At 38.0% G+C, this 20846-nt stretch overlaps 1 protein-coding gene across 1 annotated transcript in view; it reads left to right on the forward strand.

Moving 5' to 3' along the window:
* Positions 1-1594, forward strand: part of sh3bp5lb (SH3-binding domain protein 5-like, b) — a 31886-nt gene extending 30292 nt beyond the window's left edge. Inside the window, exons 6-7 of the mRNA XM_055225493.1 lie at positions 394-642; positions 1175-1594. Coding sequence (XP_055081468.1) covers positions 394-642; positions 1175-1594 — 669 coding nt within the window. The remainder of the gene's footprint in view (positions 1-393; positions 643-1174) is intronic.
* The last annotated feature ends 19252 nt before the right edge of the window (positions 1595-20846 follow it).

Below are 20846 nucleotides of genomic sequence, written 5' to 3' on the forward strand. Positions count from 1 at the left end.
AGCAGCAGGTGAGCTAAACGGCTAACACACAGCAACACTAGTTGCCCTTTTAGTTCCATTTTTAACTAGTTAATATTATCATGTTTTCCTTTGGCAAGACACTTCACCCAGCTTGCTCAGTTTGCTCTAAAATTCCATTGAGAGAAGGCTAAGGGTTTGCAGTGCTGTGACCAAAGCAAAGTGTGACTGCTTTGAGGAACTGTTTTTGCTACATAATTCCATATATCTTGCTTCATACTTTTGATGTCTTGAGTGTGTATCTATATTGTATACAGTAGTAAGCATAAACAGAAATTATTAAAAGGCCAAAACTTCCCACATTATTTTTCCTTACAGGACCTCCACGCTTCCTTGACATGTAGGGCTAAACACATTGCCTGTGCTTTGTTTCAGGAGCACAAGGCTAAAGTGGTGCACCTGGAGGAGCAGGTTTCTAAAGTGAAGACACGTTACTCTGTGGCCCTCAGGAACCTGGAGCAGATTAGTGAACAGATCCACGCTCAGAGAGGCCGGATCACAGACACCAGCAGAGGGAACCATGTGATGTGTGGAGGTCGCAGCTCTCCTGTGGGGGCTGAGGCAGAGGTCCGGGCCAGTGTCAGTGTACAGGTGGGGTCTACGTCTGCATTAATAGCATTTACTGTTCCAAGTGCTTTTTTAAATTTTATAGCAAATAAGTTGCATTTGTCTGGTCTGGTCAAAAACATTGATCAGACCAGGTGTTTCTGATTACAGATACCTTGCTGCGAAGGCAGAGTTTGAAGTGTGAATTGAAGTTTTAATGTAGTCTGGTTTTAGTCTTGACTGATTATACCTGGTTTAGTTCTGATAGATTTAGATTTGGTGCATTCACACTTTTTTACTTGTTTGATCCTGATTTTAGTATCTTTATATCTTATCCAGACTTGGTTTGGTCCTGTTCCTGTCCGGGTGAAGTCCGTGTTTAGTCCCTATTTTGATAAGGTGTGAGTGTCCAAGTGTGAACACACCTTTAGTCTAGACCTTGTTTAGTCCAGATTTAGGTGACTTACCCCTGTTGTAGCTCTACTGTAGCCCTGGATTAGTCTTGTTTTAGGTGTAAGCTTCTGATTTATCCGTAAATTTGAAAATGAAAATGCAGGTGTTTAGACCTTATATGATTCTTGACACAGTTGATATTTTCACATCCCCACAGATGGGAGGAGCCAACAGCGACTGGGCGCAGCAGTGGGTGGAGCGTCACCGTCAGAGTGGGTGGGGCCATGCGGAGCAGGAGGGTGGTCTCGAGGGTCCTGAGGGCTCCGACCGCTTATCCGTCATCAGCCTGCAAACCATCGCCTCGGACCTGGAGAAGTGCGACTCTGTGGAGCACCTGGGCGACATGAGTGACTGCGGCAGCGTGCGGGGTGAGGGCTGGGAGAGGAGAGGAGCCCACCACAGCCGGCCACTCAGCACCCTGCTCCCAGCTACTGCTGCTCCTGTAGAGGTGGGGGGGGGGGAGGCAGGGGTAGTCCAGGGGGCGGCGCACAGGGACCCCATAGAGCAGCCCACACCGGTCAGGAAAGAGAGGAGGGAGAGCTTCGTCAAACAGCATCATAGGAGTGTCAGCCTATAGCATGCCATTATCTTTGGATAACAGTAGGGTGTTTGTCCTAAAAACTCAAAAGTTTCTGGTTCAATCCCAGCTTTGACCAATTTATATTATCGTTGTGTTCTTGGGTAAGACACTTACCCCAGTTTTCCCCAAAAATTCAAAGTTTGCTGGTTCAATTTCAACTTTAACTAGTTTATATTGTCTTCGTTTTCCTTGGGCAAGACAGTTTGGCGCCACAACTCAAAGGGTGTCTTTTTTTTTTTTTAACTCTTTTTATTACGTTTTTGAACAATTGAACAAAGTAAGTAAAGAAAATAAATTAATAAAAAATAAATTAATATACATATATACACGCATACATACACATGTGTATATATATATATATATATATATATATATATATATACATATATACATACACACATATTTAAATAAATGAGAAAGAAAAAAAAATATAATAATAATAATAATTTAAAAATAAATAAATAAAATAATAATTTAAAAAAAACAAAAAAAAAACAGAACAGAATACCTGCACCTGTTCATATACATATATGAACACATTTCTACAGTTCTATAGTTCTATACATATAGAAGGACCATCTTGATACTCATTTGTTATTAAAATAATCAATAAAGGGCTGCCAGATAGCATAAAAGAGTTCTTGTTTGTTTCTCAGTGAAAATTTTACCTTTTCTAGTCCTAAGTGTTGAATTATGTCCCTCAGAAGGTTTTGGTGAGTTGGAGGATTATTGTTCTTCCAGTTCAATAGAATTAAACGTCGGGCCAACAATGTGACGTAACTCAGGATATTCTTCTGCTTGCTATTAAGGTTCACATTTGCAGGAGGCACACCAAAAAGTGCAGTGATTGGATCCATTGGAATTGGAGTTTTGAGGATCACAGTTAGGGTCTCGAATAACCTTGTCCAGTAAAGAGTGATATTGGGACATTCCCAGAAAGTGTGGGATAGAGAAGCAGGACCACGCCCACAGCGTTCACAGGAAGGGTCTACACCTGGGAACATCCTCGCAAGTGTCTGTTTGGAGAGGTGCAGTCTGTGCAAAATCTTAAATTGGATCAGTCCATGTCTGCTGCACACTGAGGAAGAGTGGACACGTATCTGAGCTTCCCACCACTGGTCCTCTGTGATATTTATTGCCAGGTCCGTGCTCCAAGCCTCCTTTAGATGGTCCAAAGTGATCATACAGTCAATTTGCGAGAGGTCTTGATACATTTTTGAAATGGTACCTTTTTTCAGTGGGTCTCGGGGCATAATCCTGTCTGCTATACATTCCTGAGGCTGGCTGGGGAAAGATGGCAGAGCCACTCTTGTGAGATCTCGGATTTGCAAATATTTTAAAAAATCCTTATTATCTATGTTAAATTTTTGTTTTAATTGCTCAAATGTAGCAAATGTTTTGTTAATGAACAGGTCTGCTATAGAATGAATCCCTCTGAGGTACCATTGTATGAATGTCTTATCAGACAGCAATATATATCCCTGGTTTTTTATCAGAGGAGTTAAAACTGAACAATGGTTTAATTTAAAATATCTTTTGAATTGGGACCAAATCTTTAACGACTGAGATACCACTGGGTTCTGACACTTAAATTTGGAAAGATCTGAAGTGTAGTACAACAGTGACCTCAGGGAATTTGGGAAAAAGGCCTGATCCTCCATCTGCCCCCAGCCAGATTTATGGTTTCCGCCCCAAAAGGACATGCATCTAATATTACAAGACCAATAATACAAACGAAAGTTTGGCAGCCCCATGCCTCCTAGAGGTTTGGGTCGTTGTAAAAACTTCTTTTTTATTCTTGGGGTCTTATTCCTCCAGATAAATACTGAGTTTAGGGAGTCTATCTTTTTAAAGAACTTTTTGGTTATTATTATCAGAATACATTGGAATAGGAACAAATACTTCGGCAAGACATTCATCCTAATTATGCTTATACGACCAGCCAATGAAATCGGAAGGTTGTTTAGTCTTTTAAGTTGCTGATCCGTTTGTTGGTAGAGACTCTCAAAGTTTTGCTTAAAGAGGCCTGACATTTCTTTTGTAATATTTATCCCCAAATATCGGAAGCTATTTGAGATAGTAAAGGGAAAAGGGGTCAATGAATTCAATTCTTTCGTTTCGGGGCCGACAGGGAATAATATAGATTTTGACATATTGATTTTGTATCCTGACACCTTCCCAAAGTTAGACAGCAGGGTTAAGATTGATGGCAGAGAGACTAACGGGTCTGTGACATATAAAAGCAGATCATCTGCGTACAGTGACACTTTGTGTTCTGTGCCTCCTCTTGTAATCCCTCTGTAACCTGCTGCGCTGCACAATGCTATGGCTAAGGGTTCTATCGCCAATGCGAATAATAGGGGTGATAGGGGGCAGCCTTGCCTTGTTGAACGATGGAGTAAAAACGAGTCTGAGCTGATATTATTCGTTAGTATAGATGCTTTTGGCCGGGCATAAAGCAGTTTTATCAAAGAAATGCATCTAGGGCCAAAACCAAACCTCGACAGGGCCGAGAAAAGGAAATCCCACTCGACCCTGTCAAAGGCCTTCTCAGCGTCCAAAGAAAGCACGACCTCCAATTTTTGTTCCCTAGGGCTGTGAGTATAGATAATATTAAACAATCGCCTAATGTTGAAGAATAATTGTCTATCTTTAATAAATCCCGTCTGATCGGGAGACACCACAGACGGGAGGACCATTTCCAAGCGTCTAGCTAAAATTTTTGCTAGTATTTTGTTGTCCACATTTAGAAGGCTAATGGGTCTATACGACCCTGGTTCGATCGGGTCTTTCCCCTCCTTATGAATTAGAGTAATATTTGCGTCATATAGAGTAGGTGGCAGGAAACCTGTTGACAAAGCCTCATTGTAAACATTCAATAAAAGAGGAGTAAGTTGTTCCCCAAATGCCTTGTAAAACTCTGCGCTGTACCCATCGGGCCTGGGCTTTTTGAGTTTTGCATACTATTAATTGCCTGTTTTATTTCCTGACTTGTAATAGGTTCTTCCAGTAGTTGTTTGTTATCTAAGCTTATGGTAGGCATTTGAATGTTTTCAAAAAATTTGTCTAAAGGGTGTCTTTTTAATCTTAGCTTTGACCAGTTTATATTGTTGTGATGTCTTTGCTTAAGCCACTTCACCCAGCCAAAAACTCGAAGGTTGCCGGTTTAATTCCATCTTTAACTAGCTTAGAATTGTCAATGTTTGCTTTTCTGCTGACAAAAACTAAGAGACGAGAGCACGTCACTCCCTATTTCATGTCGATGTGATTGATTGTGTTTCAGTGTTTGCACTCTATTGGTCCTCTTTATTTGACTGAGTTACTGCAGCCCTATACTCAACACAGAGCTCCTGCTGGCTGTGCCCAAGAAGCAAGACCAGAGGTGAAAGAGCCAGTTCAGTTCCATCTTTAACTAATTTATATTGATAAAGTTCTCTTGGACAAGACACTACACCCATCTTGCTTTCTGTATTAGATCAGTGCACAATGTAACTGCTTGTCTCAGCGAAATCAGACAAAAATGTTCCACAGTATGGCATTATCTTGCATTTATGGAATTACAGATGTTTTTGTTGCTCAAAAACTACCTTGAAAAACATGCTTTCTTACTGAGAGCGGGGTCACCTCTCCACGGATCTGATTTGTAACTTGACTTGGTGGCATTATCTGTTGTTTTTTGTAATGGTTTCCACACTGAAAAAAGTAAAACACTGGTTTAACCTATAATTTATATCGTAATCATTTACATCTAAATAATCTTAACTGTTCATAATGATACATATTAAATTGGTCAAACTAAATTTGTTTAATTTATAATAGTTGATAAAAAATAAATTGGTTCAATGTTTAAAATTGAATTGGGTCAATTAAAAAAAATGAATTGGCATTTATGGGCTAATTTAAAAATATAAAATTAAATGAACATAATTGTAATGCATTTATACAACTTAAAATTCTAAATTAAATGAATGTACATTTAATCAATTAATAAGGTTCATTGGTTCAACTTACAATTTATATCGTAACCGATGGAAATGTGTTATAAAGGACTTTAATTGTTTTAAATTTGCTCAGTTAATGTTGCACATTAAGGTAACATGATTTTCATCTTGAACCAATTCTTAGAATGAGTTAGACCAATGTAATAGATATCATTATGAACAACTAAGACTTTTTAGATACCATTCGGCTGGAAAACCATCGTTACCTGGCGATTTGCCATTTTTTAACAAATTTATGGCTTTCAAAATTTTCCTCCTTCATTATAGGAGCTGTTAAAGTATTGTTTTGATCAGTGCCAATTGATGGGAGGTCTAGTGATTGGAGAAAGTTCTTCCTCTCATCCTCGTCTGGAGAAGAAGATTGAGTGTAGAGACTTTCATAAAAAGCCTTGAAAACAGTTTCAATTTCCTCTGGTTTATGAGTTACCACATTAGTACGTGGATCCCTGATTTTATAGATTGTGTTTAATGATTGTTGTTTTCTTAACCTTTTAGCTAGCAATTTTGTTGATCTTGGTCCCGTTTCGTAATAACTCTGTCTAAAATAGATGTGTTTCTTTTCCATTTCTTCTTCTAATATGTTATTAATAGATTTTTTTGTTTCTTTAATTTGTTGATTAATTTCTGATGTTCTAGTTTTAATATATTTATGCTCCAGTTCTTTGAGTTTTCTGGAACAATCTTCATAAGCTTGCATTTTTATTTTTTTCAACCAAGTTGTTTTAGATATTAATTTACCTCTGGCTACTGCTTTCAAGGCGTCCCACACCACTGTTGGATCAACCTCTCCATTATCATTTTGCTCTATATATTCTTTTATTTCGTCTTTTATTTCTTGTACTATTGCTTTGTTGTTCAAAATTCCTATATTTAATTTCCACAAAGTTTGTTTTTTCCTGGAAATATTAATTTTCATATTCAGTGGATTATGGTCCGACACATCTGCGCATCCAATTCTGCATTGTTCTACTTTATATTGATCTGCTTTGTTTATAAAGAAATAGTCTATCCGTGAGTGGACTTGGTGACTCTGGGAGTAGTGAGTATAGTCCCTCTGAAAGGGATTGAGAGCCCTCCACACGTCCACCAGTCCCAGTTCTTCAAGTGATATTTTTACAAATCTAGTCAAGCTTTTTTTATGTCTTTGAACACTGGTTGTGTCCAGTTTGTGATTCAATATAATATTAAAGTCCCCTCCACAGATTAGAGTTCCCTCTGCTTCTGTTGCCACAACGTTAAACAATGATTTGAAGAACTGTTTATCACTTTCAGGAGGGGCATAAACATTAATTATTGTAATAGTCTCATTTTCCAATTTTCCCTTTACTATAATATATCTGCCTTCTTTTTCTTTAATTTCCTTTTCAAGTTTGAAGTTTATAGTATTAGATATCAAAACTGCCACTCCTCGTTTACGCCCCTGTTTAAACAAACTACAATATGTATTCCTAAAACCCATTTTTTTTTAGACATTCATGTTCCTCGTCGCGCAGATGTGTCTCCTGCAATAGAGAAAAATGTATTTTTTCTTTTTTCAGTTTTAGTAGTACCTTCCCTCTCTTTCTAGGAGTAGTTAACCCATTCACATTCAATGAAACTATATTTAAATTATGCATGTCTTCAGCCTTGAAAAGAATCGTGCGCTCCCAGACAAACAAGAACAATGTAAACCTACATTAAGAACCAAATATGAACCGTAAACCCATGACTTCCATGGTGGAGATGCTACTAAGCCTCTCCCAATTTCCCCGTTGGTGGGTGGGCAGGAAATCCCCCCTAGAGGTGAGGGCCCGCCACTAGACACATTAGTAGATGTTACTGATAGATTTATTGGTCTAGCAATGTCCAGCGAAATTTTTATCAGTCCACTCTTGTCGGTATTTCTGTTTTCCTAAGCCTATTCGTTTATAATTGGGCCATGTTTCAAATAACATTGTTTACATATTTTACCTTTTTTCTTTTTAGCCCATTGTCGACTGAGAGGGTTTTCTAGGAGGTTTCTTTTATTAATTACCTCAATAGCTCAGTCTTTAATCTTGTTAAGACCTCTGATATTCGCGTAACTTCTTCTTTATCCGTTCTGTCGTCCTCGTCGAGAATGCTCTTCCTCCGGCTCTCTGCCATCCCGTCGCTGCCCGGGTGCGCTCTCCTTCTCCTCCGCTCTCCTCCGGATGATTCACCTCGTAGCCCCTGGCTCTCAGATCCCGCGCCGCATCCGCGGCATTATTGTAATTTACAATGCCATCATTCCAAAAAACCCGCATTCTTGTATAGGGGGTTTGAGAACGTACTCCCTGGTCTTTCAGAACTTTTTTAATTTCAATGAAGGAGCGACGTTTCTGTACTATCTCTGCAGGGTAATCGTGGTCAAACTGAATCGACCGGTCATCTACACGTATTCTCTTCTGCCAGGCTTTTTTAAGAATCATTTCTTTTGTTTCAAACTTCCAAAAATTTATCACTATCGCTCGGGGCCGCGCACCTTCCGCGCTCTTTGGATATGGAGCTCCGTGTCTTCTGGTAAATCCAGCTCTCACTTAAACAGTTGATCCAGATACGTTATGACCGAGTCTTTTTCACTGTCTTCTGGCAAACCAAATAAACGGATGTTATTTCTCCTATTTCTTGCTTCAAGTTCGGTTTGTCTTGCATGCTCCTTGTGCGGGTTAGCATATTTTGCAGTGAATCAGTAGCCTCCATCTGCCACTCTTCCAGGTCGGCAATACGGGTCTTGGCCTCGTTTCGGCTTACCCTTTGCTCTTCAAGCTCTTTGTTGCTTTCTTTAAATTTCAGTTCCATATCCTGACGAAGTGATGTTATATCTTGTTTGAGGTCTGTTTTAAGCGAGGATAGGTCATTCCGCATCGTGGTTTGGAAGCCTTGTAGCTCTTTAGTGAGCTTTGCTAACCCCTCAAGCATTAGCTTAGCATAGCCCGGATCTGTTTCTCTCGCGTCGTCCTTCGTCTCCTTGTGGTCCCTCTCTTCATTCTCAGCGACCTCTGACATGCTTTTTTGTTTTTTACGGCTTTTCCGCAATCCCTTTCCACTCATTCTACGTTTCCATTTATTTAATTTCAGTTTTCGAGTTTTTGTGGAGTTCTAGTTCACCGACTTTGCAGAGCTCTTTTCTATGCGACTGTTCAGTCCGCCATCTTGGAGGAAGTCTGAAACTTTAGATATCTTGGTCCCTGTTGAATGAAAGCCAACTGGGTGAACTGTGAAACAATGGTTAAAATAACGACTAGTTTCACACTGTGATGCATGTGCAGGTCGTATTAAAGATTAAACAGCAAATACATTCCTCAAGGATTTTCTCTATGAACAACAAACTCATCTGCTGTGGTTTGAGAACAAAAAGTGGGATCACCTGTTAATACACACAAACAAACCCAGCCAGTGGGTAAACGCACACAAAAACAGTGAGATACATTGTGACAATAACATGCTCAAAATGACAGAAAATAAAATGTTTTCATCTCAGCAGATTGAACTATGAACCAAGGCTGTACCCTATGAAATATGAGGTCACACAAAAATATATTTCTCTAGCCATTACGGGACACGCCATTGTTGAATGTTGAACATTGAATGGAAGAACAAGTGGTGCTCAGAAAAAAAGAAATCAAGTAATATGCTAAATAAATGCCATAGCTGAATTTTGTGACAGTCAACAAAATGTCATTCTGAAATGTAAAACATGTCCACAGATGAGTCACATCTGATAAATGCAAAAATAAATCTTAGACATTGCCTGTACTGCACCTTAGCCTTTAAAGCCATTTCTATCATACAGTACGTGTAACCACGCTGAACTTGGCCGTGCAAAAGTCCAGCTAGTTGCAGGAACTACCAGTCGGTGTTCGTCCTCGATTGTTGTACAGTTTATCTGCGTTGTGTTGTGAATAAGTGGCCAGTACACAGTGCGGTTCTTCGTAGTTTAATCTGTATAGCCAACATAAATACTGGTCAGGAAACCACGGCTCAACACGGAGAGCAGCACTCTCGTGCCCGACTCTCATCAACTGGCCATTTTAAACAATTAATTGAAAATGTTTTACAATAAAATTACATAAAATGTACCTGTATAGCCAACATAAATACTGGTCAGGAAACCACGGCTCAACACGGAGAGCAGCACTCTACAAGGGTAACAAGTCACATTAGCATCCCAAAAGTTAGCTTCTATCACAACACGTGTAACAGTCCATTACTGTGTAATAACTCATATGTTGTACAATTATTAGCTCATAAATGTCCCAGATTACGTAATTAATGTGTACACTTAGGCAGTCATTATATAATGAATAATTAAACAGAAAAACACACTTTATAGTGATAGAGCTAAAGTCAGTGACCCACCTCGTGCCCGACTCTCATCAACTGGCAAGGTGCTTGCGATGCCAGGGGCACTTATCACTTCCGGTCACCACAAGAGGGCGCTACTCAATTACAATACATAAACCAAATTAAACTAATGACAAGTGGAATCAATACCATTTAATCTCTGTTACATTCCCCCCTGCTGAATTCCACTTGTCCCATTACAGAAACCAAAAAGGACCAGTACAGGCAAACAGGTACCAACAAAAAGAAAGTACAAAGTGCTAGTGACACGCACAGGAAACTGACATACCACAGTACCCATCACACAGATGAGGAACCTTTGAATGTTAAAACAGTTACAAAGACCCAGTACGAAACCATCCTACAAGGATTAGCGTGAGAAAAGGATTGGCCAGACCCCATCTACGCACACAGGGAAAAAAGAACATGCCCACTTACATATCCTATAAGTATGTAACCGTAACACACCTCAGAATAGACCAACTAAAATAGACAGGTGACAGAAAAAAAACAAAAAACAAATTAAAGGCAAAACTTAAAACGACAACGTTCCAAAAACGTTGCGAAACCCCACAAAATAAGAATAAGTAACTGTAATTCCACAACTATAAGTCAAAAGGCAGATGCAGGTTTCTGGTGCATCATCTCAATAAGTCTTGTTACTGGTCTCAGCAAACGTCCAGCTCTAGATCTACGGTCAGGAGCAGTGTCAATTGTAGCCACAGGAGGCTCAACATGTACGACAGAGTCAGGGGCCGACGCAACCTCAAAGTCAGGGCAAGAAACAGGGGCAGAACAGCATTGTTCAACTGCTGCAGTCACTGGCACATTACTTGGGACTGTATCATCCAGCAGATCACAACCTACCGCATTTACAACACAGTCAGAAGCAGGCGGTAACTCAGACACCCATACTCTTGTCCGAAACTCAGCTGACTCTGAGGAAGCGTCAGTGACTGCTGACCTGTCCACATTAAAGTCTACTGAACTTGATGCAGGGGACAAAATGTCCTGCTCTTGGGAATCCGAATCTGAAACTGGGAGTGGCAGGAACATACAGAGAACATGCCCGTGTAGCATTGAACAAGAATAAAACACCACTGTCCTCTAGAGCTGTACCTGTGTCTGCCTTTCTCCACATCTGATCCGGTACACGCCAGAGAGAGGGCGCGCGCGAGAGAAGAGAGAGGGCGCGCGCGAAGGAAAGACGTAATCTCAAGTCAAGTTTTTGTTAACAATTGTTCAAATGTGTTATTGCTCAGACCCTTCAGTTACATCAATTTGAAGCATCCAGGCACTCACACAACCTTTGACGCAAAGTGGGTCGGTTGAAAAAAATGTCGTCGCGCGGGCCGGGTCTTTGAATACCAAATTGCTGGACCCGCGGTTGGAAAAACAAACCTGACCCGTGCAACACTACATTTGCGTGGATTGCAGAGACTGAGGCCATGTACCAATTAGCCAAATGCACCGTTAAATGTACTGTTCGAATGGTGCATTTGGCGAATTGGGACTCTGCCTGAAATGCATCTTCGCGGCAACGAACACAAAATGGCGGCAGCGCGAGACTATCTCAAATTAAACCTTTCACTCATATTCCACGCAGTGTCAAAAATAAATCCCCCCTCCCCCCATATTCTGATTTTCATGGTCTTGATGTCCAAATTCATTAATTCAATTTGTTTCTCAAGTCTAGCAGATAATATTAAAACTAAATATAAAACATCAAAAATCACCTTCAAGTACGTGCATTTATACTCAAAAAGAGAACACACTTACAAAGACATGTCTAAATGTAATTTTTAATTACCTTTCATCGCGGACAAAAGGTGTAGGTCTGACGAGGTCTCGATCACTTGTTGAAACTTTTAGAGCACATGGGCCGCACTTCTCTTCTGTTGCATTATTGAACAGAATCAAGTAAAGTTGTTGCCGGTGCTGCCCCCTGTGTTGGAGGATTGACTTGGCACAGCACATGCGCAAGAAAGGCACAATGAATAAATTATTAATTGGGTCAATGTAACTATTGTGAACTACTGTTGATTTACACGAGCCAAATTGGATTTACCTAAAAAATATAAATACAAACACAAGTTTAAATCTGTATCATTAAAATTGTACAGACCAATTAGATTTTGTTAAATTAAACCAATGGAAAAAAACGCATTGAATGAACAACAGCAATGTTTCACTTTTTTCAGTGCATGGTGGTTGAGGTTTGGATCAGTGTGACTGTAAGTGGGCGCTCCTTTTTGGTACAGCACAGGGAGGATGATGAGGATTTAGTCTCAGTTGAACCTTGTTTGTCAGTATTGTTTGGTTGCCACACTTTCTTCTGCCTGTGAATAGTGACTAGTTAGTGAATAATGCATGAAATTGTAAAACAACTTTGAGCACCTGTAAAAGTGTTATATAAGGGTAATGCATCATCATTATTTGTATTAGTATTAATTATTGCTTTTAGCCTTGGGTAGTAGGAGGCATTAACAATAGCATAGAAATGAGATAGCAGTCATTTTGACTTTTGGTTATGGAAAATGGAAAGTGATTATGCAAATATAGTTTTTGGGAAATTAAGCATGGTATTTTACTAAGATTTTTACATACAAAATGAGGGAGATAGGCTGTAATGGCTTTAATTAAGTTTTATAGAATCAACCTTGTTTTTTAACCTTGGTTTTGCTACATTTCAACTAGGAGGAAGTTATTTACCAGGGCTCGTGGTGGTGAGGAGAGGAGGCTGGTACATCACAGGAACAAGAAAAGAAAAGAAAGTGCATTTGTATGAATGGTCTGGAGAGCTGATTGGTTGAGAGGCAAAGGTGGCAGGCTGCAGTAGACAGTAGATGGTGACTGGCTAGTTCTGAGCACTAGTACAGTAATCATTTCCACTTCAAGCATATCTCTATAAAGTTTTTACAGTTTTTTCTAAAATCACTAAATACTGACAGATTAGGCAGTGGAGAGGGAGCTGCGTTTTAAGTTATTGTGGATGCAAGGTAGGCCTTTGTGTGTTGGTGCTAATCCTAACCTTTATTAAAACTTAAACTCAATAAAACAATCAAATTAAGTTGATAGTAAAGACATATATTTTTATGTGTAGATAGTTGTAAAATAAGTCGTAGTCCGAGAGTTGATGTGAAGAGGCATGAAGCTGGAGTTTGAACACTGGAGAAATTTATTTACCATCAGTACAGGACCCAGCACCCAGAGACATCAACACTTAGGATATTGTGATAGTGTTGACCAGTCTAGCTCTGCTTTGTTGTAGGGAGTATTACACCTCTGATGATGTAAGCCAAGATAACACTGAACTGGCAGTGTGGGGCTGGCACAGCACAGAAACACAATTTCTCTACCATAGATTATTTCAGTTTGTGCCATTCCATTATTTATCAGCTCCGAAAATAGCATTAGCGTCAGTACTAAGTAAAACTAGCCAGGTGCTGTTGTACACAGAGCCAATTGGCTGATGGTAACGTAGAGGTTGCAGAATGTCAGACAAGAAATATATTTATCACTGTCAGTGTCAATAATATTAAGTATAACTATTATAGTTATGCATAAATATATTTGAACTTGTATAAAACCACATGGTAATTTATTATTATTAGTATGATTATTTTGTGTTGAAAATTACATTCTATTTTCATTATCATTGTGGTACAGAAAATGTTAGTATTGTAATCAAGTCTGAAATTGAAGTTGTGAATGAAATTGTAACAAAACTAAGCGACAGTAGGTAGTAAATGGCTGAACAATTTTCCACCATGACCACGTAAGCAGAACATTTTAAATTTTGGAATATTTGTTATTCCCAGTGGTGTCTCTGCCTTGTCTCCCACCTTTGTCCCATTTTACACAGAGGGAATGGGGCGGCAGGTCTCTCAAAGTCACCTGCCAAAAGGTGCAATGTAAAAGTAGGTCACTTGAATCTATTACCAAGGTTTGGGCAAGGTTGAAAAATAGTCAAAGTCATAGATATTTAAATTACTCCACAATGGTATAGCTTTTCTAGTAAATCTAATTCTGTGGCTAGCTGTTGGGATGTCACTTAAAAGAATGTGTTTCAGTCTGTCGTTTTTAGCCAATCAGATGTCAGCTTTTCTCTAAGACCAGCCTCTCTGTGTGGTTTGTGACAGAACTTGCAAAAGTAACTAGGAAGCATCAACTAACTAATTAATGTTCATACTCAACACTATGAACATTTTACACAAAATTAGTTCCAACTCTTCATTTTTGTTACATTTTGGTAAATGGTCATATTTTTATATGGCGTTTTTCCACCTTCAAGGCTCAGTTTTCATAAATATACAAAAGCAGGATACAAAACAATACTAGACTACAAACCTAATGCGATGTGTAGCAGGGTTTATTAGTGAGATACATGCTGATTGTATAGTGATAGCGCTCTGAAGGAGGAGTGAGTTAGCATTGGGAGCAAAGGGAGAGGGGACTCAAAGCTTAAGAAATAATCTGTTTTTGGCATTTTCAAAAAAATAAAAGGTAGCACGGTGATCTAAATATGTTATGTGTTAACAATTAATACCCCATAGAAGTGTAATAGTTTAATCATTTTAAAAAGAATTAATGATATGTATTTATTCAGTGTCATATGCAGCATTGGAAAACACAAAGTAGAAGAAATTTCTGAGGTGTGAAGTTACAAGGCAAGCAAATAATTATAAAGACAAAATTATAACATATTTTTTTCATATTTTACTTTACTTGATATTTATGACAACAGTAAAAGTGAACATTGTTAACCAGCACTGATGATCAATAGTCTTCAACATAGCGCTCACACTAATGAGGCTCCATCCACAAAGATCTGACCTTCTCTGACCACCACTAAAAAGAAATGACCAACTAAACAGCATGTAATGCGAGCTAATTAGCACTTTAGCATTCTCACCCAACCCAAACGAATTCTCTGCCTTTTCGGAGCCTTTGTCCAGCCCTGATTTGAAAACATGTTTGGCACAAGCTCACACACTCTGGCCGTGAATTACAATCAAATTGAACGTGTGGTTGGTCATCCAAATTAGATTCTGTTACTGCAACAAAATTGTAATTTCAAATCGAGATCAATGAGAATAATATTTAATTTTAAAATTCAGCGCTGCTCTAGTCTAGCCTTGAGCAATGTTTAAACATTGCATTCAATGTCACTCGAGATTTCTATCAGAAATTTGGGAATAGGAGTAAAAATTGTAACAGATTTTTTTTTTTTTACTCTGATGTCATTACTAGATGTCCGAGTTCTTGAAAAATTTCAAAATGTAAAACAATAATGTTGCCAATTTTTTCACATTGGATATCAGCTACTTGCTTGTCTCCATGGGGATTGCCCCTCAAAAGGCCTGACCTACAACTTGGCCTGATGGCGTCTCTTGCTTGTCTCCATGGACATAGGTTTAATGCCATACTGTGGAATATTTCAGGCAAAGCATAGCATCTCCATGGAGAGTGCTTGAAAAGTTACATAGTTCAGCTTCTTTATCCAATCATATTGCAACTTCAGTAGGTTGACATAAGTTGCCTTGCCCATGGACACGACAACAGTCATCTGATTTGAACCGACAACTTAATAGTTAATGGGTGAACACCCAACCCAGTACTTTATGTATTTCCAACATATATTCTGATTAAACAGTGAAATATTACTTTACATAACGCTGGCTGAAAGTGTCTTGCCCAGAGACACAAGTACCAGGTTGAGTAGTTGGTGAAGATTTGAACCGACTACTTTTTGGTCAGTGGTTAGCACTCAACCTACTACACTGTCTCCTTATTTCACACATGATTAGATGATGATTTAATGAAGAGGTTTTATACATAAAAATGAACAATAATGTTATCATGTATTTAAATGGGATCAAAAACATTAAACATGACATATGTCAGCTTTTCATGTTTTTCTAATTCTGACTTGTTTTGGTGGGATAGTACTTAGGGTAAATATTTATCATAGTTTTACATCAGTGAAGTGGTAGTTTGTGGAAAAAAATACAAGTAGCAGTGAGATTCATTTCATCCAAAATGTAGGAACAATTTAGAAACAAGGAACACATTTTTCTGACAGTTTAAACCTTAATTTAACAACATAAAGGTGTTGTCATTTATTTGTATTAGTTTAATCGTAACTATTGTGCAATTTATACAAGGTTTGGCCTTTGTTAATATTATGATAGGTAACAGTTGTTCAACCAGGAAGTAAAACTATAACGAATTTAACTTCACCAACATTGAAAAAATAATTAGTACTTCTAACCTGTACATATGACCATAGGATATTAACAGTTTGTACATATGTAGCTGTGTAAATGACTGGGTTGTAGTTGCCTGATGTCATAGTGAGTCTTGATGCCTCTAAAGCCATATGTATTCTGTACTGAACTCAAACTGAATTGAATTAATTCAATTTTAATTTCTACAAGTGCCTCTGGTCCGTACATGGAAGCTCATTGTTAAGTACAGTATTACTGAATGAGTTTTTGTTGACTTGTTTCTATGGTTGTACATATTTAATCTGTAATTAACAAATATTGCAAATGTATTTAATTCTCTTTTTGTTAAATGTTATTTGAATTGAATGTTAATTTGAATGGATTGCACAAAATACTACAGCTTATGTAGCCATATAGTGATATAGCATTCATTAGTTGAATTCCGTAAGTTATGGTATTTATTAATGTGTTTTTAAAATTATTTTTACAATAATTTATTTATATTTTAAGAAATACTGGAACAGTGTTGTGCTAGAGCAAGACAGACATGTAAACCATTTGAATTGTTTTAACATAAAGGAACTGTATGTAAGAGTTTAAATTTCACTTAATCTCTGTCTGTGTCCCCAGATTTGAGGTAAACATGTTCAAATCAAATATAGCTTTTACTGATAACAATTGTAATGACGATTTATTCATAATGGCAAAAACATTGGACATCATGGCCCAGTTATGTTATAATTTACTGTCTTTGTTCTCAAGACAATTATCCAGACAGAAAGCAGAATGATTCTTACATAAGGCTCTCGTTTGCCAGTTTCAATGCTGAAATCCAGACCTAAAAGGACTCTCTCTGATGTTCTGATCTTTCATATGAGGCATGGTCTGTCCATATACTGAGAATAAGACAAACTTGTGTCTCTATCTGCAGGTTAAGGCGTTGGCAGCACAGGTTCAGTTGTGGTTATGGTACTTTTTTTTTAAACAGTTGCAGGCTACATACAGTTCCTTTGAAAGTCCCATATTACACTCAAGTTGAGAGGGCCTAACCTCTGGAATAATTTAGCCCATACTTTCAACTCTATTTCCACACTGGACTCCTTTAAAAGACCATTAAAACAAATACTGATTCATACAGATGTTTAATAACAACAAAGTCCACCTGCCTGTTCATGTCTGTTTTGTTAGAAACATGCTTTAGGGGGGATGGTCTTATAAGACTCTTATGGTCTTCTCATTCTCTTGCACAGTAAATTTATGTTTTCATTTTGTATGTTTCCATATCAAAAACAGACCTGGAATTATGATTAGATTCACTCCCTCATGTTTTGCTAATCCTGCCATAACCTACTTTGACACTTGAAAAAGTCTACTGCTTTTACTGTGTAATCAGTAGAGGGCGCAGGAACTATCCAATCCATTTCCCATGCACTTTAATCAAGCCATAAAATCTAAAAGTATTTATTTAAAGTTTGAATAAAGTTTAACATGGGTAGTTCAAATTTCAAATGTAATACTTGTAAGATTAATTGATAAGCTATATATTGTAAATATGTCATTTTACACCTGGATGTTCTAATGTGATTATTGCTGCTTACTGTGATATTAATGCACTGGTTTCGTTATTTTAGCCCTGTCTGTTCAGACTGGCCAATCACACAACAGATCTTGTACTGTTTATAACCACAAGTGTTACTTGATCATACCCGCTTAATAAAACGTGCTGAAAAACACTGTCGTATTCATCATTATTAAAAGCGCTGTACCTGATTTTTACTATCTTAAAAGAACAGAAAACAGAACTAGTTCATTTGAATGGTTTGCAGTGCTCCAAAGTTATTCATCATTTACCTTATACATTCTGAGTATCCTGATTATTCACCATGGTGAGTTTATAAGCATTTTTCACAACTTTCAGAGACCAGAGCGGAGTTTTCACAGTGATGCTAACAGCAACTAGCATGCTAACCATGTACTTTATGTTCCTGGTTAAAGTATGTAGTAGTAGTAGTAGTAGTAGTAGTAGTAGTAGTATGTACCATAACCTAATAATGTATTTTTTACACCTCCCATCCCAAATGTGTGATAAGGTGTATGCTCCCTCGATTCATGTTCCTTGGACCTGGTTTGTGGATCTCGACCTCTCTGATCCAGCGGTGGTATTTGTTGTGTAATTGCAGAATTTGATGTCATGATATCAGATGGAGAGCAATTGAAAAATACCACAGATTTTTTATACTATATTATAATTACTTACTTATAAATACTTTGGTTGACAGAAAGCACATATAAGTGGAACAAAACACCTAAACTCCACCACAACCACATTTCAAATAGAGCTGCTAAACTGGGAATATAAAGCAAAATTTTGCAATTTTACATTTTTTTATTTGGTTGTTTGATTTACAAGGTTCTGCACGGTTTGGCCTCTCCAACAATGAATGCTTTTATTAAACAAAAGTGTCAGTGTGTCAGCATCCCGAGTAACTCGAGCCACTGTCAGAGGTGACTGAACACCTTTCTCCCAGAACGTCCTGTGATATCAGAGTGTAACCTTCTGGAACAGTATTCCTCTCTCAGTGAGGGAAAGCACCAGTTTCCCTGCTTTTAAGAAGCATTTAAAATTGTGGTTGAATGATATGCAAACGTGTGATCATGTGTGTGCTAAAATGTTTAAAAACTGGGCATGAGCAATACTCACTTTATCAACTCAGACACTCACCTTGTTAAAAATGCAGTAGGACTCATTGCAATATGTGCAATACATCTGTTTAATACAGTGGTATATGCAATAGAACTTGGTGGAATATGAATCTATGCATATATAGAGAGTATATGTCATACAGCTGAATAGGATTCTAAATGCCTCCTCACTCTCTGGCTTCTTTAACATGTTGTTTAATAAATAAATAATAATAATTTAAACACCTGGCTGTAATCAGGGCAGTCTTGCATGATGCCACCAGGCCAGGACCATTTTTTTTTTTTTTTTACATTTTTTACCACAAAGCTGCAAATGTACCAAGTTTGCATTAAAGATGCCAAAAAGTGACTAAGAACAGTAGACAATGTTATTAAAACACCATATACACAGTTTAAAAAAAAATTGGATTGAGTTTTTGTTTAGTTCCACTTTAAATCTTGAGACAGTTTTTGTTTCATGTCGATAGCCCTGGTAATTACTGAGAATCTGCATATTTTTCGGACCTATCTTCCGTAACATAACAATATATTACACAATTAAAAGTCTCTGCCATTATGGTCCTTGAGTTGTGTTTAGCGCAGTGTCAGATCACGTGACTCGGTGCTGTGACCTGATTGGCTGTCATGCCCCCACTCTCTTCTCTGCTCTGTGGATTAGATCTGACCCAGCTGTGGGTGTGTGTGGGGCTAGTTGGACATCTGGGCAGGCTCTGACACCACCCACCCTCATCTCATCAGATTAAGATTTACAGTGTGGATTTACAACGGAGAGTCTAGGGCTGTGTGGGTTCAACGGTGAAATATACCTTTTACACATATGGCTCTGTGTATGGGGATGAAGTTAAAGGGCCAGTGCCTGATTTCAAACCATGAGTCAGGAACATGTTTGAGTGTGAACTTTTAGCCATGCCCAATTAGTCATTTCTGCAACTGTGATATTGCACCATGGCACAGAAACAACTCCAATCTCTGCCTAATGCTTTTTTGTAACTCTTGAAACTGCACTATGACAGAGAATGAAGTCTGGGATAATGTCAGGTGTTGTGTTTCCCATGATGCTTTAATTTTTGTGATGTATCCTTCTTGTACAACTCCAGTGTAAGACGTTATTATTCATAGTGATGGCATTTTGACACATTTGAGGGATCTGAAGCTTTTTCCTTTTCTTTAATGACAGTACTTTTAACTCTTTTAAGGGTTCTGAATCTTTTGTATCTGTTCATTTCAAAGAGCTGTTAAAAAGCCTGCCTCTTTTACTATGTATTTATACGACAGAAGCCAATGTGCGAACTTATTTTAACTACAAAATAATCACTGGGAGATATGACCAGGGCTCGAATGTGTTTAAAATGGTTCAACCTGAGAGTGGGAGTGTGTTTACCCTTTGAAATTATGAATAATTTAAATAAAACACTGCACTACAACAGTAATAATTCAAACGTGTAACTGTTATTATGATTCCAAATATGTTTTTTTGTTCATAAAAGTTACTCATGTTGTGTGCTGTTCTTCTGTGCTCATTCTTGTGATGATTCGGGCTTTATCAGTATAAAAACGCTTAAAAATTAGATTAGGTTCTTTTAAAAATGAGATCCGGTTCTAGCCGTTCACGTAAGGAACCGTTCAAAAGCCGACTCTTTCAAAGACTTTTCTTTTTCTTCTCTTTTTCTATTTATTTATATGACAGAAGCCAATGTGAGAACTCAATTTATCTACAAACTAATCACAGAAAGAAATGACCAAGGCTCAGATCTCTTTAAAATGGTTCAAACTGAGAGTGGGAGTGTGTTTACCATTTGAAAATAATAAAATTCTAAATAAAACTTTGCACTACAATAATAATAATAATGATAATAATTTAAAAACTGTCTGTTATTAGTTTTTGTACAAAGCTCTCACTCCTGTCGCCTGCTCTGCGTCTGTGTTGATTCTTGTGTCGGATCAGTGTTTTAAAATACATACAATTTGGAA

The sequence above is a fragment of the Periophthalmus magnuspinnatus genome, chromosome 11 (assembly GCF_009829125.3).
Source record: "Periophthalmus magnuspinnatus isolate fPerMag1 chromosome 11, fPerMag1.2.pri, whole genome shotgun sequence".
NCBI classification, from domain to species: Eukaryota; Metazoa; Chordata; class Actinopteri; order Gobiiformes; family Gobiidae; genus Periophthalmus; species Periophthalmus magnuspinnatus.